Here is a 17,627-nt window from a genome sequence, read left to right on the forward strand (position 1 = left end):
GGAGAATTCAAGAATCATGCCCAGACCCCGGCTTACAGAACTGGGGAAGTAAGTGCCATTTATTGGACCGGGAAGACTAAGGGGTGAGAGGTGGGCTTGGGACCAAAAGTTTATTTGGGGGCATGTTAAGTCCGAGAGGTCGGGTGGTTGGTTGGAATGAGACATCATCCAGTGTGAAATGTCAAGTAGAGTGTGGGACATTAAGACTCTAGAAGTTTCTGTATAGAAGAAAGCACTAAAAAAGAGCCTATTCTACTTACTATTGATCTGTGCATGATCTCTCCACCATAGTGGTCTCAGGGTGTTTGGACCCCTTACTGGTTACTGGCTTCCACCAGAGTTCATGTCCCAAGAAGAGTAGGTAGATGTTAGCTGGCCTTTTCTGATCCAGCCTTGGAAGTCACGTCATGTCACTTCTGCCTTTCTCTATTGGTTGAAGAAATTACAAGCCCACTCAGAATCAAGGGTAGGAGACAGAGTCCACACTTCCCATGGGAGGAGAGTCCAAGACCACTGGGGGTATGCATTACCACTATCCAGCCCTTCTTATGGCTGTCTGTTGACAACAGTCCCTTGGTAACCCATGAGGTGTAGGGAATACAGATGACACACATAAGCGTTTATCCTGCAGCTCAGTGAGGAACCCCATTCGATCACACGTATAATGAACACCCAAGCCCCGTCCTTCACAGAACTCCCAAGCACGCTCTCAGTAGTAATAACTAGGTGTTTATATCGCGCCTTTAGATCTTCAAAGCACTTTGAATAGTGGTTATAGTCATGGACTAGCAGAACTGGAAAGGGCAAGAGTCCTTGAGATTATCCAGCCTTGGTATGAGCTCCCTGCATCACCTCCTGGAATCATCTGTCCTGTCATTTAAGCTGCCTCTCATCACAACTTTTTGCATATTAATAGTATAATATCTAAAAAGCATGAAATTCATTCTTTCTTTCAGTAACTGTTTGACTTACCATGAGCCAGGCATACGTCAGAGATCCAGACAGACCACAGTCCTGGCATTCTTGGACCTTGCTGAGAAAAGAATAACAGTAAACAAAAGGCAAAAAATAAATAGTACATACTAGGTGCCACAAAGAAGAGAAGGCGTAATTAGGGCCCTGGTAATGTCAGGGGTATGACTAGTTAGGGGATCAGAAAAGATTTCTCTGAGTAAAGATGTAAGTAAAGATCTAAAAGTAACAAAGGAGCAGTCAGAAGAAGATCTGGGGTCAGAATGTGCCAGGCAGAGCTATCAGCAAGTGCAAAGGCCCTGGGGTGAGAGTGTGGTTGGTGTAAGTGAAAAGGCAAGGCCCAGGTGGCTGAGAGGTGGTGAGAAATGAAATCAGAGTGTGCTAGGTGGAAATATGTAAATCACAAGGTATATCACTTACGTTTCTTTTGTCTGCATCTAAGAAATCCACTGCAACTGGTGTGGTATTTGTCTGCATACCCAGCACCTTCCATTCCTCCCACCCCCAATGCACACCCTGCATCTCGCATCAAGAGGTGGAATCTATTGAATCCTTGAATCAGGTCCGACCTTGTGACTTGCTCTAAGAGAATACAGACAAAACAATATTCTGGGGCTTCTGAGGCCAGGCCTTAACTGGACTTCTGTTTCTCCCCCTGGCAATCCGGAGACCATCCTCAGGAAACCTAAGCTAGCCATATGGGAAGGCCACGGGAAAGAGAACGAAGGCACCCCGGCCAACAGCCCCTGCCTACCCACCAAGTGAGTGCAGCCACACGAGTAACCCTAAGGTCAGCCAAAGGGCCACCCAGTCAACTGGAAGAATCTAGAGAAACAGGAAATTGGTGTTTTAAGCCTCTAAATTATGGGGTGATTGATTATGCGGTGATAGATAACTGATACTTAGCCGATACGATAGATACCTATAAATGGGGGAGGGGTGATATTTGAATTTCATGAATTCAAAACAGGTCAAGTCTCAGAAAGAGCAGGAAACATGGGGTGCCTGGGTGGCTCAGGTCATGATCCCAGGGTCCTGGAATCGAGCCCCGCATCAGGCTCCCTGCTCAGCTTGCTTCTCCCTCTCCCTCTCCTCCCCACTTGTGCTCTCTGTCACTATCTCTGTCTCTCCCTCTCAAATAAATAAATAAAATCTTAAAAAAAAAAAAAAAAAGGAGCAGGAACCAGAACCCTACAGCTACCTGAGCAGGAATTCATGACCTTCCTGCCTGAGTGCTACCTGTAATATGGCTCAGTCTCCCTTTGGGGTCCACTTCCCCAATTCCTGGGAGGAAGGTATGATTGGGTCAGGTAAAGTCACATACATCACCCAGACCATTGTTACAGGGCCCCTGGGTGGTCCCCAGGGGTGCTGGGACAGCAGCCCAGATAGCACCCACTACACTGGAATATTCTTCCTGACAGATAGAAATAGATAAGAAAATGTGACCAAAAAAGTTTTGATGTTTTTCAAAAAATGCTGCTCATTGATGAACTTGTCTAAGACCCTCATTTTGTAGCTAAGGAAACTAAGGCACAGAAAGTTTAAAGGAGGTCTCTGAGAGCACAGAACAAATTAGTGGCTGAGCCCAAAGTGGAACACGGGTCTCCTGGTCTGGATCTAAAGTGTTTTTTTTTACATGCTTGAGATCATGTGCCTGATGGACAGGGGAGCTATTTTATTAATTCAGCAATACTTAAATAAATTTTACTTAGTGTCAGGCACTGCTGAAAGTATTTTACACATGTCAATTTATTTAATCCTCATAACAACACTGTGTAGGTCCAGTTATCATCTCCCATCTCACAGATGAGAAAAACTGAGGCACAGAGAGGTTAAGCAATTTGTCTGAGGTCACACAGCTAATATGTGGCAGAACTAGGATTCAAACCCAGGCAGTCTGTCTCTCAACCATAAAACCATGGCTTTTACCTTTCATCTAAAGATAAAAGGAAAAAAAAAATAAAGATCAAAGGAGACTAGATCTTGGGGTTAAAAGATGACTCAGATCACACACTAGTTGTGTGGGCTCGGCTAAATCACAACCTCTCTGAGCTTTTCCTTATATGAAAGAAAAGGAAGCTGTTTTAACTGAAGAGATAACATGATGATTTAAGGAGTCAACATACGTGAAATTTAGTTGCTAGATAAGAAAACTGAGGCCCATTAGGGTCAGATGACATGCCCAGGCCAATGACAAGGTCGAGCATGGCTCTCAGCCCTCCTGACCCTGCTTGCTTCTCGAGGCACATGTCAGGTGGGGAAGCTGCCTTTCCAGGCCCAGCCCTCACTCTAGCCCTGCCCCCACCACAAACCGTGGCTTCCATGGAAGGGCCAAATTTAGGGTCTGAAACTAGCTGAAATGGGGCCAGCAGAGCCCACTGAGCTGGAGCACCTGGCCCAGGTGTGCTGAGAGGAAGGCTGCGTGGGTGTGGGGGAAGGGAGGCACTGCCTGGTGCTGGGCGGGGGCGGGGGGGGGCGGGGGAGGCGACAGCAGGCTGTCGCTGAGCTCCCAGTGGGGAATTTATAACAGAAATGAGAGTCCAGCCCCAGATTCCACAGACAAGCCTGTGGCTGGGAGACTGACTGATTTGCACAAGGTCACAGTGTCATGGGGCAGAATCCAGGCTAGTGCCCCCCATGGAGCACCACCATAATAACTTTTCAATAAGAATTACTATTATTATTATATTTGTTGGATACTCACCACATACCAGATACTCTTCTAAACACTTCACATGTATTAACATCTGAGACAGGTACTATTAGCATGCCCATTTCACAGATGGGGAAACCGAGGCATGGAGCATCATGATTATGGAGCTGAACCTGAACTTGAACCTGAACTCTAACCATAGTTCATTGATCTCTGCCCTCAACTCCCATAATGCCTGGTGGGGTGGGCTCGACAAAGGCAAACATGGACCTCCAGCTCTGTCCTGGAACTAAGAGCTCAAAGTCATCTGGGCTGGACTCTGCAGGGAGGCAAGAGGACATGGAAAGGACATGAAGGTTGTCATCTTCTCCAGAGGCCAAGCAAGTACCGTGCGTGAGGGAAGAGGCCAAGGTGTGAATCAATAAGTTTGGTGGGACCTGTGGCAAACTGGGGACCAGGAAGCCCAGCAAAGGGTAAAAAACTTCTCATTTCCAAAAATACTGCTGGCCAAACCAGCCTGCCCCTCTGGCCACCAGCTTTCAACTTCTAGGCTTTGGAGTCAATTGGACCTGAGCTGGAACCCCAGGTCTGCCATCTGTTGGCTGGGTGTCCTCAGCTGAGTGAGTTAACCTCACTCGACTCAGCTTCCTGTCCACTTCCTTGCTGTGTGACCCTAGGCAAATGACTTGATGTCTCTGAGCCTTGCTGGCCTAATATGTGGAGTGAGGATATAATAGTTGCTACTCCTAGAGGGAACTACGATAATTGGATGAGACAATGCATACTGCATGCTGAGAGCACCGTCTAGTACATACCCAGCAGATGTGATCGCTAGAGGGAAGCTCGCCCCAGAAAGAAGGGTGTGACTCTGTCCCTCTGCCACACGGGCCTGTGGATTCAGCTCCGAGGCCGGCCCACGGCAGCCTTGCAGCCTGCTGGGTGGGAGAGGGCTGCCCTGGCAGGAGCTAGAGAGGCCAGAAATCTGGGCTGCCTCCGTCTCTGCTGCCTGCATCTGCTCAGTGGATCTCTGCTCCTTCCCTCCCGCTGCATTTGCAGAGAAGATGAAAATCTTTTTTTTTTTTTTTTTTTAATCACAGGAATGAACTCACGAAAACACCAATAGGGACAAGCAGGAACGTAAATGAGGAAGGGGAGCTGGGGAGGGGGGAGGGGGGCACTGTGGTGGACAGTTGTAAACAAGGGATTCGCAACTCAGTTCCCATCACTTGTTGCCATTGGGGAGTGAGGGCTTGTATCGCTAGAATGTCTAATCTTGTCAAAGAAGCTGGAAATCGGAACCTTTATGGGCAAGCTCCTGATTTTTAAACAATGGCTCAAATTTATAAGCTACCACGTCGGCTCTGTGGCTCCTACATGGATTGGATTCAGCCTCGGGCCATCTTTCACATCTCTTTCTTAGAGCATAACTTCTTTAGCAGCCTGTCACATCCGCGAGAGGTTGATAGGACACGGAATCCACGGGCCGAGACGGCAGTATCCCTGTGAACCAGAGCTGATGGCATTGCCCCTTTGCCTGTCCCAGTTAAAGCATCCTTTCTCCACCTCCCCCAAGAGAAGCTTCCTGAAGAGGGTCTCTCTGGCTGTTTTCACCACTTCCCAGCGGCAATGAGTATTATAAACATTTAGGGGCCTTGGAGTATGTGGAAGGTTTCACCGCCTCCCACCCCCAGTGTGTTTCTGCCAAAGGACAGGGAAGGTGGAGCACATCTAGTGGGCTCTGGGGTGGCTTTTGCTATTAGAAATAATAGCGATGGTTACATACCAGTCATACCACTAACAAAGCCGGCTGTTATTGTAAGGAACATTTGCATGAGGCTTCATAGCTTATTCTGAGAGATTGCAAGAGTCAATTCCGTCCCATTGGCTTCCTCCAAAAATTCCTCAGGGTTTATAATCATGTTCACAGCAGTTGTAAATGGCAGCTACTGCTGGTTGTTCACCCATAACCCGCTCTTCCTGGCCAAAAGAGCCCTCATTTTGTTCAAGTGTCCGGCGACCTCTTGCCTCCCTGAGTCCATACCCCAAGGGCGAATTGTGATTGGTCTAAATATTTACAGTAATGGAGAGGTCTGAGCAAGAGCATGTGTGTGATTCTGACCAGTGAGACCTGGGGGTAGGTCTGATGGGGTGCTTCCCTAAAGACTTTCTCCTTTGTTACAAAGGAGCAAGAGGAAGGGTTCCAGAAGGTGTGTGGAGCACTGTAGCCATTTTGCCACCATGAAGGAAGCAGCCAACATCTGAGGACAGATGAGCGGAAAGATAGGGGGAACTTGGGTGCTTGATCAGGGGCTTATTTCACTTAACATCTAATCTTTTAGTTCCTCAAGTGCTCAATGCTCCCACCCACCTCAGGACCTTTGTACATGCTATTCTCTCTACCTGAAGCACTATTCTTCCTTTCTTCATAGAGTTGCACCTGCTACCCCCTCAGATCTCACCTCAAACGTTGTCCAATAAAAACAAAATCTGGACATAGATAGGGAAATACTTTTATTAGAAAGAGACTATTGCAAAAGAGAGCACACTTTTGTCTCAGAAATCTGTGAGCATCTCAATATCCAGCAGAAAAAAAAGTTTTTCTTTTATAGGATAAAGGAGGAGGCAAGCAGAATCTCTAGAGGGGAAGCCAGACAGGCAATGGGAAATGACCCATGGGGGTCTGATAGGAACAGGATCTTGGCCGTGGTCAGCACATTTCCAGAAGCTGATAAGGGGAGACACGTTCTACTTTTTTGCGCTTGCTCAGGCTTGGGACAAGCAGAGCTCACGGAGCTGTAGGTGAGAGAAGCCTGACTGAAGTTTGGTCAAGACAAAGCAGAAAGTAAGAAATGGGCAACTGTGAACGCTTGGTCCACATCAGTTCCTCAGAGAAGCCCTCCTTTATCCACCCAACATGGATGCTGGAACCAGACTGCCTGGATCAAATCCCAGCTCTGCCTAGCTGTGTGACCTTACGTAAGTTCCTTAACCTTTCTGTGTGTTGGTTTCCTCATCCGTAAAGCAGCGATAATAAAATGATCCGTCTCACAAATTGTTGTGAGGACCACGTGAGTTGAGCAGGTCCCTGGGATACAGTTAGTGCTTAATAAACATTTGCTCTTGGGACATGATCTCTGAGCCCCTATGCCCTTCCTCCACAGGGAGGAAAGCTTCTCCCCCCCGCCCCCCAACTCCGGACTCTAAGGTCCTCAACTGGCAACAATGGAGCCTCTCCAGCTCCTGTCTGAATGCCCAGTCCTGGCAAAGCGCCTCTGGCATAGATGGCCTTTCGTAAGTATCATGTAAATGACCCCCAGCCTGCAAGCAGCGGATAGCATCAGAGGAAGAAGATAAGAGAGCCCTGGGGAATTGTTTGCTGTTTCAGGATGTTCCAAATTTCACCCAGATGTTGAGCCGAGCCCCCTCTCAGGCTCCAGCATCCGGGGTCCGCAGAAGCTCTTGCCCTTAACAGAACCTTCACTTACTTTTCTGCTTATTTTTCCACGGGAAAGGCCAGTGCAGTTCCCATAACAAACCTCTCCCCTGTAGCTTTCACCATTTGTTCAGAGCCCCAAGCGATCATCGCCTGATAGAAAAGATCACTTTTGTTGAGCGGCTCTGCCTCCTGGCTCCCAGGCCCTGGGGGTTTGCCTGCACGGTGCTTCTCTGCCCAGCTGGTTGGGAGACTGCTGTAAGGAAGTCTCACCAGTCTGGCCCAAGAGTGTGGCTTTTGTTGACCTGGGTTCTTGGCATCAATTTCTCCTCCTTCTATTCTTTCTCTTTAAGGACGTTTCTCAGTGTAGATGCCAAAAAATAACGAACAACAACAACAACAACAAAAAAGCCCAAGTCACAACTCAAAGGCCCTAAGTCAGGAGTCTGCAAACTTTTTCTATAAAGGGCTGGATAGTAACTGGTTTTGGCTTTTCTGTCCATAGTGTCCACTGTGGCAACTCTGCCTTGTAGCTCAAAGCACGCATTGACCATACGTAAACAAGTGAGCGGGGCTGGGTTCTAATAACATTTTACTTGCAAAACACCTAGCAATGGAGGAAATTTTAAAACATGGTAAATGGGGGGCGCCTGGGTGGCTCAGTTGGTTGGGCATCTGACTCTTGATTTTGGCTCAGGTCATGATCTCAGGGTCATGGGGTCAGGCTCTGACCTCAGTGTGGAGTCTGCTTGAGATTCTCTCTCTCCCTCTCCCACACCCCCCTCTTTCTCTCTCTCTCTCAGATAAATAAATCTTTTTTGAAAAATGATGCTAAATGAAAGAAGCCAGGTACAAAAGACCACATAATGTATGATTCCATTTATATGAAATGTCCAGAATAGGCAAATCTCTAGAGACAGAAAAGAGATTAGTGGCTGCTCAGGGCTGGGGTCGGGAGTGAGGGCATGGGGAGTGATAGCAAATGGGTTTGGGGGCTTCTTTTTGGAGTCAGTCAGAAAAAATGTTCCAAAATAAGACTGTGGTGGTAGGTGTACAGTCTGTGAATGTAGTAAAACACATCGAATTGCACACTTAAATGGGTGTGGTTTTTTTGGTATGCAAATTATATCTCAATAAGATTGTTTAAAAAGAAGAGTATGGGTGCCTGGGTGGCTCAGTTGGCTGCTTTCGGCTCAGGTCATGATCCTGGAGTCCCGGGATCGAGTCCCGCCTCGGGTTCCCTGCTCAGCGGGGAGTCTGCTTCTCCCTCTGACCTTCCCCCCTCTCCTGCTCTCTCTCTCTATCTCATTCTCTCTCAAATAAATAAATAAAATCTTTTAAAAAATAAAATAAAAAATAAATTAAAAAAAGAGTACACATAGGGCACCTGGGTGGCTCAGTCATTAAGCGTCTGCCTTCGGCTCGGGTCATGCTCCCAGGGTCCTGGGATGGAGCCCCGCATCGGGCTCCCTGCTCTGCGGGAAGCCTGCTTCTGCCTCTCCCACTCCCCCTGCTTGTGTTCCCTCTCTCACTATGTCTCTCTCTGTCAAATAAATAAATAAAATCTTTTTTTTTTTAAGATTTTATTTATTTTTCAACAGAGAGGCAGAAGCAGGCTTCCCGCAGAGCAGGGAGCCCGATGCGGGGCTCCATCCCAGGACCCTGGGAGCATGACCCGAGCCGAAGGCAGACGCTTAATGACTGAGCCACCCAGGCACCCAATAAATAAAATCTTAAAAAAAAAAAAAAAGAGTACACCAATGTTCAGAGCAGCATTATTCACAATAGCCAAAAGGTAGAAACAACCCAAGGGTCCAAGGATAGATGAATGGAGAGACAAATGTGGCATATATGTATGCAGCAGAGTATTATTCAGCCTCAAACAGGAATAAAATTCTGATATATACTTCAGTGTAGGCGAACCTTGAAAACATTATGCTAAGTGAAATAAACCAGACACAAAAGCACAAATACTGCATGATTCCACTTAAATGAGGTTCTTAGAAAAGGCAAATTTACAGAGACAGAGAATAGAATCTGGGTAACGGGGGACAGGGGACGGGGAATGGGAGTTCTTGCTTATGGATACAGAGTTTCTGTTTGAGATGATTTTTAAAGTTCTGGAAAGGGATAGTGGTGATGGTCACACAACATTGTGGATGTACCTAATGGCTATGAATTGTATACTTAAAAATAAAAAAATGATATATTTATGTGAAACATATTTTGCCCCAATTTTTTTAAAAACTAAAAAAAAGGGCGCCTGGGTGGCTCAGTTGGTTAAGCGACTGCCTTCGGCTCAGGTCATGATCCTGGAGTCCCGGGATCGAGTCCCGCATCAGGCTCCCTGCTCAGCGGGGAGTCTGCTTCTCCCTCTGACCCTCCTCCCTCTCATGCTCTCTGTCTCTCATTCTCTCTCTCTCAAATAAATAAAATCTTTAAAAAAAAAAAAAAAAGAATTTTAACGGTTACAACGATCTTGTCTCATTCTGTGGTTTGCTTTTTCACTCTCTAAATAATGTTTTTTGATAAACAGAAGTTCATACCCAAGCAAACAAGCAAAACCAGGAACAGACTCATAATTACAGAGAACAAACTCGGGGTTACCAGAGGGTGGGGTGGGTGGACGAAACAGATGAGGGGAATTAAGAGGTACAAACTTCCAGTTATAAAATAAATAAGTCATGAAGGTGAAAAGTACAGCACAGGGAACATAGTCAATGATACTGTAATAACTTCGTACGCTGACAGATGGTGACAACACTTACTGTGTAAGCACGGCATAACGTAGAGAATCGTTGGATCACTATGCCATACGCCTGAAACTAATATAATATTGTATGTCAACTATACTTCAACTAAAGAAAAAAAAAAAAGACCAAAAAAGAAGTTCATAATTTTAATGTAGTTCAATTTATCAGTCTTTTTTCATTTATGGTTAACACGTTGCCATGTCTTATTTAAGAATTCTTTGTCTACCCTCAAGGTCATAAGGATTTTCTCCAAATAATCTTCCCAAAGCTTTGTTTACTGTTTTACTTTTCACATTTAAGCCTATAATCTACCTGGATTGATTTATGTGTATGTTCTGAGATAGCGGTCAAGTTTCTTTCTTTTTTTTTACATTGGGGTATCTGTTTGATTGCCATTACAAGAAAAACCACCTTACCCCACTTCCGTATAAAGACATCTTTGTCCTGAATAAATACCCAGCTATGTGAAAGTCTGTTCCTGGACTCTCAATTCTGAGACTTTTGCCTATTTATCATGCTCCAGTTCCACGCTGCACGTGTATCACCATCACCATCACCATCATCCGCATTTTCCAGATGAGGAATCTGAAGCACAGAAAGGCTAAGTAACTTGTCCAAGTAATTTGCTAGTTCACCGCAGAGCTGGAAACGGAACAAGGAGTCTGGCTTCCCGATCCATAAATCCCCATAAATTTTACAGGTTCTCAAGCTGAAGGGTTCAAAGAACATCAAAGTAGGCTTTGTGCGAAATCTTGGGAATAGGAATGCCACGGCTGCACACGGCGTGGGTCTACATAACAAAAGGGAGGAGGGTAGGGCCCAGACGCTGGGAGCTCGGCCCGACACTGAACGGCCGCTTCTTTCCCAGTCCTACCACTAGAGGGCGCGGGTAACTTAAACTCGCCAGGACGTCCCTCCCTCCCGCCCCTAGTTACCTTTCACCCAATCATCAAATATTTACCCAAAGCGCCGCTCAAAGGGAATGTAAAAAGTTGCCCAATCCAGTCTCCATGCAAGACTATAACAACAAAAAACCCAGGACTGACCTCTGTCTTCTTAATATCCTCAGCGAAGAAAGAAACCTCCCACTACCTGACTAATTTGTCTCATTCCTAAACCACTGAATACTAAGTTCCTCCTTAAATCTCTTACTCTTCCTGGCATAAACTAGATTTTTTTTTCTTAAACTAGATTCTTTCGCTCTACCCCTAATGGAAACAAGGAGCAACCGTTTGGCATCCTCATGGCAACCACTCTTCAAAGATGCTTTTAAATTACGAGGTATACAGCTATGAGGTCAAACCTCCTTCTTACTTCTCTCAAAGATACAATAGTACTCGGCTACATTTCACCTACCTAGCAATTTACAGGTTTCTTTGGTCTGTCTTCAATTTCTCTATGTCTCTCTTTTGTAAAGATTTATTTATTTATTTGACAGAGAGAGAAAGGAGGGGCAGAGGGGGAGGGAGAGAAGCAGACACCCCACTCAGCACAGAGCCAAAGCCAGGCTGGATCTCATGACCGTAAGATCATGACCTGAACCAAAATCAAGAGTTGGCTGCTTAAGCGACTGAGCCACCCAGGCGCCCCTCTCTAGGTCCATTTTAAAGTGTGAAGTTCAAAAGTGAACTCTGCACTCCAGTATTCTATCCAGGGCCAGATTTACTCCTGATTGATTCTTGAATATTACGTACCCTGTTATTATACTCAAACCATATGCAATCATTCAATAAAATAATTCATCCTTATCAACACGATGAAGGATTATATAGTCATTAAAATAACAAAGACAATGACATAGCAATATAGAATATACTTAATATTTTGTTTAAAAATGCATGCAACACTGCACTGGTTTGGGGGATTGTTGTTTTTCATTACTGGTATAATTTTGAGGTCTTTTTTTTTTTAAAGATTTTATTTATTTATTCGACAGAGAGAGACACAGGGAGAGCAGGAACACAAGCAGGGGGAGTGGTAGAGGGAGAAGCAGGCTCTCCGTCGAGCAGGGAGGGGCTCGATCCCAGGACCCTGGGATCACGACCTGAGCCGAAGGCAGATGCTTAATGACTGAGCCACCCAGGCGCCCCAATTTTGAGGTCTTTAAAAAACTGATTAAAATCTTTTATTCACTCAGCAACTTATGGATTGCTCATTATGTGTAAGACCAAGAACAAGGTGTTGCAAGGAAGATAAAAGCAGACACAGATCCTGCTGTTCAGAATAATAGTAGCTGACTCATAAAATGCTTACTATGTCCTCGCTACTATGGTCATCCCTATTGTATAGCTTAAGAAAATATGGAACAGGGAGGTCAACTAGTTTACCAAGGTCACACAGAATAAAAGCAGAAGCAGAATTTGAATCCAGCCACTCCAGATGTGCAAGATGTTGGGCTTAACCATCATACTACACTGCCTCTCATCATAGCCTAATAAGATAGGGATAAATGACATTCAATCATTCATCAAGGGGTGCCTGGGTGGCTCAGTCGTTAAGCATCTGCCTTCGGCTCAGGTCATGATCCCAGGGTCCTGGGATCGAGCCCCACATCGGGCTCCCTGCTCAGTGGGAAGCCTGCTTCTCCCTCTCCCACTCCCCCTGCTTGTGTTCCCTCTCTCGCTCTCTCTCTCTGTCAAATAAATAAATAAAATCTTTAAAAAAAAAATCATTCATCAAATATTTATTGAGCAGCTACTACATGTCAAGTACCAAACTAGTGCTGGGAATATACTGATGAGCAAGATAAGCACAGTCCCTGCCCTCATGGACCCACAGTCTACGCAGAAAGCATTACAGCAGTTCAGCAGAGAAAGAGTACCCATCTTTGAGGCTAGGGGAAAGAACCACCTCCTTACACTCTCTGTTCCATTCCTCCTCAACCTTGTGGAGAGAAAAGGGGATAGGAGAAGGGGAAACACAAAGTCTCAAGAGAAAAGTGATGAGAGGTGGCATCTATTCTTCCAGCAAGCATTTGGGATTCAAAAACAAGGACAGAGTCAGGCCTGGATAGACCTTTAAGGTTCCTGCCAACCTGAGACTAGTTTCTGTTCACCTTTTACTCAAGTAATCCTCAATAAAATAGTGCCAAGCACTGAGCTAAACTCTGAAAATTCACCTGTGAATAAGCCAAGGCCCCTGCCCTCCATCAGTTTATAGTCTAATGGCACAGAGAGACAAGAAATTCCAGTACCCTGTACTAAAGCCAGTGATAAGAAGCAGCACAGAATGAGATGGGCACTATGCGGGCTGGGACCAGACAGCAAGAAAGTGACATCTATACTGAGCAGTGACACAGAACAAACTGGAGTTAAAAAGGGACAGGGTAGGGGCGCCTCGGTGCCTCAGTTAAGCATCTGCCTTTGGATCAGGCTATGATCCTGGGACCCTGGGATCCAGCCTCGCATGGGGCTCCCTGCTCGCTGGGGAGCCTGCTTCTCCCTCTCCCTCCCACTGCTTGTATGTGTGTGCACGCGCGTGCTCCCTCCCTCTCTCTGCCAAATAAATAAATTCTTTTTTTTTTTTAAAGATTTTATTTATTTATTTATTTGAGAGAGAGAGAATGAGAGAGAGCACATGAGAGGGGGAGGGTCAGAGGGAGAAGCAGACTCCCTGCGAAGCAGGGAGCCCGATGCGGGACTCGATCCAGGGACTCCAGGATCATGACCTGAGCCGAAGGCAGTCGCTTAACCAACTGAGCCACCCAGGCACCCAAATAAATAAATTCTTTAAAAAAAAAGAGAAAAATAAAAATTTTTAAAAAGGGGGAACAGGTGGGGTGCCTGGGTGGCTCAGCTGTTAAGCATCTGCCCTCGGCTCAGGTCATGATCCCGTGGTCCTGGGATTGAGCCCCGCATCGGGCTCCCTGCCCCTTGGGGAGCCTGCTTCTCCCTCTCCCACTCCCCTTGCTTGTGTTCCCTCTCTAGCTGGCGCTCTCTCTGTCAAATAAATAAATAAAATCTTTTAAAAAATTAAAAAGGGGGGGACAGGGTGAGGAGTGTGATTCAGGCTTGAGGGAACAATTTATGCAAATGAGAGAGAACCTGGGACTGAGAACCATTCAGTGGTTTATAGAGTTGTGCCAAATAATGCCCCTAATTTGCTAAAATCCTTCATCGCTCATTTCCAAATTCAGGAAGGGATGTGAGTATGGACACAACCTTGGGCCAAATTCAAACAAACTCTTTACTTGATAACCACAGAGCTCCAATCTAAATTAGGCTATCTGAGCCCACCATCAACACTTCATTGCAGGTGTTCATATGCCTCTCTTGCCATTCAATCAGTCTATCAGCAAGGCCAGTGCTAGATTCCAGAAGAATAACAGGGCTCCAGTTGGCTCCCCAGGGGAGTAGTGGAGGCAGTGTCTTCCATATCTCTGAATCCCACACCGAATCCAGCTCAGTGCTTTGGGAGCACAGAGGTACCATTGTTCTATATTCTACTAAACATAGAACAAAAAGAAAAATTCATCTGATGGCGTAATTACTATCTCGACCCACATCCTCCGCATTGCCCATCCTTACCCCCAACCCCTCCAGTGCGGCACATCAGGGCACTCCTCCTCCCTCTTTAGACTCTGCCACTTTCAAATGCCAAGGAGCTCCACGCAGATAAAAGTATAGCTTTGTGGATAAAAGCAGAAGCTTCAGATTCAGAATAATCTAGGTGGGATCCTTTTATTCGCTTTCTGATACAGAGCAAGTCACTCAAGCTGTGGCAGCCTCAGATTCCTCTGTATCTAAAATGAGAATAATAACAGCTCTTTCACTGGGATCTGTTGAGTGAACGTAACCGGGCTAAGAATAGTAAACGAGACGTCTATGTAAGGATATTATCACGTTGCTTGGTATATAAAATGCACTGAATAAATAGTAGCTGTAGTAGAATGTTGCAGATGATGTCTAGAGGTAGACTAGAGGTAGAAGTGGATGATGCCAGTTAAGTCACTGGCTAGAGTCACAGCAACCCCCACCAGCCCAGACAGCTTCCAGCGACAGGCTTACAACAGGACGCATGAAAGAGATCCTCGGTCCCTTGAGACTCCTTCCACGCCCAGACCTCTGCAGGGATCGGCAACTTGCGTCACCAGCTCAGCCCGCCGCCTCCTCTCAGGCCGATCGACACATGGTGGGAACGTGAGGGGGCGGGGCCAGACTCTGCGTCGCTGGGCCAATCGCCCGGCGGGAGGCGCCCAGCCAATGGCAGAGGCGCTCCAGGGCCTCGGGGGTGGGGCCCCAGAGAGGAACGGCGGCGTCGTAGGTCACTGGGCGGACCAGGGGCGGGGCCCGCGGGGCCGACGGGGGCGGAGCGGCGGAGGCCTGAGCCCTCGGAGAGGTGATGGCGGCGGCTGTGGTCACGGCGGTAGCGGCGGCCCAGGCCTCGGCAGCCGGAGTGGATGGCGCCTCCTCGGTGCACTGGTTCCGCAAAGGGCTGCGGCTCCACGACAACCCTGCGCTGCTGGCGGCCGTGCGCGGGGCGCGCTGCGTACGCTGCGTTTACATCCTGGACCCTTGGTTCGCGGCCTCCTCCTCAGTGGGGATCAACCGATGGAGGTAAGGGGGCTCCAGAGCGGGGTCGTGGGCCCGGGGGAAGCGGCCTGGCCTCGAGCGCGCCCGGCGAACAGCCCGGGTCGCCCCCGCCCTACAGAGAGGGAGGCTCTGCCCCCCAGGCCCCACGGCCGAAAGACCCCGGCCTGAGGGAGGTGGGACAGCGAGACGGAGCCGGGCCTCCAGAGGGGAGAAGCCGGGACGAGGGAAGCAATTAGTCATCTTAGTAATGGCCTGGGTGGGCCAGGGCTGGACCTCTGACAGCGCGTTCGCACTGTGTATTAGCCCCTTGGGGGCCTCACAGCATTCCTGTGGGACGGAGATCTTACTCCCCATTGTGCAGGTGGAACTCCTGAGGCCTAGAGACGCAGAGCTGGCCTGCCCAAGGACTTGAAGCCAGGGAGTGGCAGAGCAGGGACTCCTGGTCCTGGTCCAGGGCTCTTAGGGGTGTGCTCAGGGAGGGGAAGAAAGGAGATACTGGGATGTGAAGGCAGGGACGCGTTTCTGGGTTTCCCAGTCGGTAGCACGGCAGGTGCTTCTGGCATTCTTCAAGAAAAGAGCCTATTGCTGGGCTCCAGAAGGTCATCGCTAAGCTTCTGGTTTGTTTGAATCCATCCCTTCAGCCATCCTGGTTTCCCTCCACCAAGACCTTCCTGCTTCTGGAGGTGCCTAGAGACCCTGGCTTAGCATTAGATAAGGCAGGTGTCGTCTCCCTTTTATTATGAAGACCCCAAGAGCTTGTCCAGTTAGAGGCACTTTGTGTCCTGAGCTAGAAAGTAGTACTTAAACCCATTTTGAAGAATTCCCTCAACCGCTAGCTTGAGGTTGAGCTTGCTAGGAAAAAAAAGAGAGAGAGGGAGGGAGGGAAGGAAAGAAGGAGAGAGAGAGAGAGAAAGAAAGAAAGAGGGACCAAAATATCACTTCCTTCCTTCTCTTCTCATGAGATTGATTTTAAGGGACAGTTGAGCCACTATAGATTAGACTTTTATCAACTGATATGCTGAAGTTAGCGAGCAGGATAGCTGTGATATCAAGGAGATCCTTCTTTGATGATTCCCAGGAAATGCAGTCGACAGAATCATGGGAAAGGATTAACAGGTAGGTAGCTGATGTCTTTTCTCTGTAATCAGTGTTTAAAACCAAGGAGTGGGGCGCCTGGGTGGCTCAGCCGTTAAGCGTCTGCCTTCAGCTCGGGTCATGATCCCAGGGTCCTGGGATCGAGCCCCGCATCGGGCTCCCTGCTCTGCGGGAAGCCTGCTTCTCCCTCTCCCACTCCCCCTGCTTGTGTTCCCTCTCTCGCTGTGTCTCTGTCTGTCACATAAATAAATAAAATCTTTAAAAAATAAAAAAATAAAAAAAAATAAAACCAAGGAGTTTTGAAACATCCTGTACCCTTCTCTCTTTAAAACACCCCACAGCTGTCCTTTGACTTGTTTGCATTGTTCTGGGGGATGTTTGCCTGTGGCCATGTTGCATTGATGGGCAGTGTTATTCCCAGGCTACGGTGGCTTTCAGTACACCATTCTTTTCCTCCCCGAGGTGTGTGCCCTGCTAGGAGAGTGAGTAGCCCAAGCAGTGGGTCTATTAAATGCCCCCTCCTGCCCCATTTATATAGAGAGAACAACTAAAGATAGTCCTGTGGAGAGCCTGCCCACACAGTTTTCAGGGTGCTCTATTGCTCTGCCTCTGCTCCAGTTTCTATAGATAGGAGGTTGGGTTTGACAAACATCTTCAAATGGCCATCCCTGGCATGGGCATTAAACCAAGCCTCAGACTTTGCCCTCTGTTCATGGCAGTGTGCCAATTAGAGCAGAGTAAATAAATCTGACTACTACTTGCTTGTTACGTTGTCATGAAAGAGGTTTTATTTTACCGGGGTTGGGGGGACATTGCATAGGACTGTCTACTCGTTTGTGGTAGTGGAGATTAAAAATCAGCAAAACCTCTGTTGCTTATTAAACTCAGATTTGCTAGGATCTAGGTGTTTCTGGATTTTTGTGGGTCACTCTTTTGTGACAGTGCTTTTGAGCAAGTGAAGGAGAAAAAGAATGTGGCAGCTCAGATGCCTTAGTCAAATCCTGAAGTCAGAGGCCGTGTAGGAATGTAGATATTAATTGAACAATGATTTTAATGAGTGCCTAGTATCTGCCAGGCACTGATCTGGGTGTTGCTAGGGACACAGCAGTGAACAAGCAGTTGTGTCCAGAGCTCCTGGAGCCTACATTTTAGTGGAGGGAGACAAGTAAACAACCATAATTTAGTAG

The 17,627-nt window shown here is 47.3% G+C and overlaps 1 protein-coding gene across 6 annotated transcripts in view; it reads left to right on the plus strand.

Moving 5' to 3' along the window:
- The first annotated feature begins 15,135 nt into the window (after nucleotides 1-15,135).
- Nucleotides 15,136-17,627, plus strand: part of CRY2 (cryptochrome circadian regulator 2) — a 37,351-nt gene continuing 34,859 nt past the window's right edge. For 5 of the 6 annotated variants that reach the window (XM_035012642.1, XM_035012647.1, XM_035012645.1 and 2 more), the window contains exon 1: nucleotides 15,136-15,369. In XM_035012642.1, the coding sequence (XP_034868533.1) occupies nucleotides 15,155-15,369 (215 nt within the window). In that variant the 5' untranslated portion in view covers nucleotides 15,136-15,154. The other variant, XM_035012646.1, reaches the window with a different exon arrangement.

Source organism: Mirounga leonina, unplaced genomic scaffold, assembly GCF_011800145.1.
Source record: "Mirounga leonina isolate KUSES-001 unplaced genomic scaffold, KU_Mleo_1.0 Mir_166, whole genome shotgun sequence".
Classification (NCBI taxonomy): domain Eukaryota; kingdom Metazoa; phylum Chordata; class Mammalia; order Carnivora; family Phocidae; genus Mirounga; species Mirounga leonina.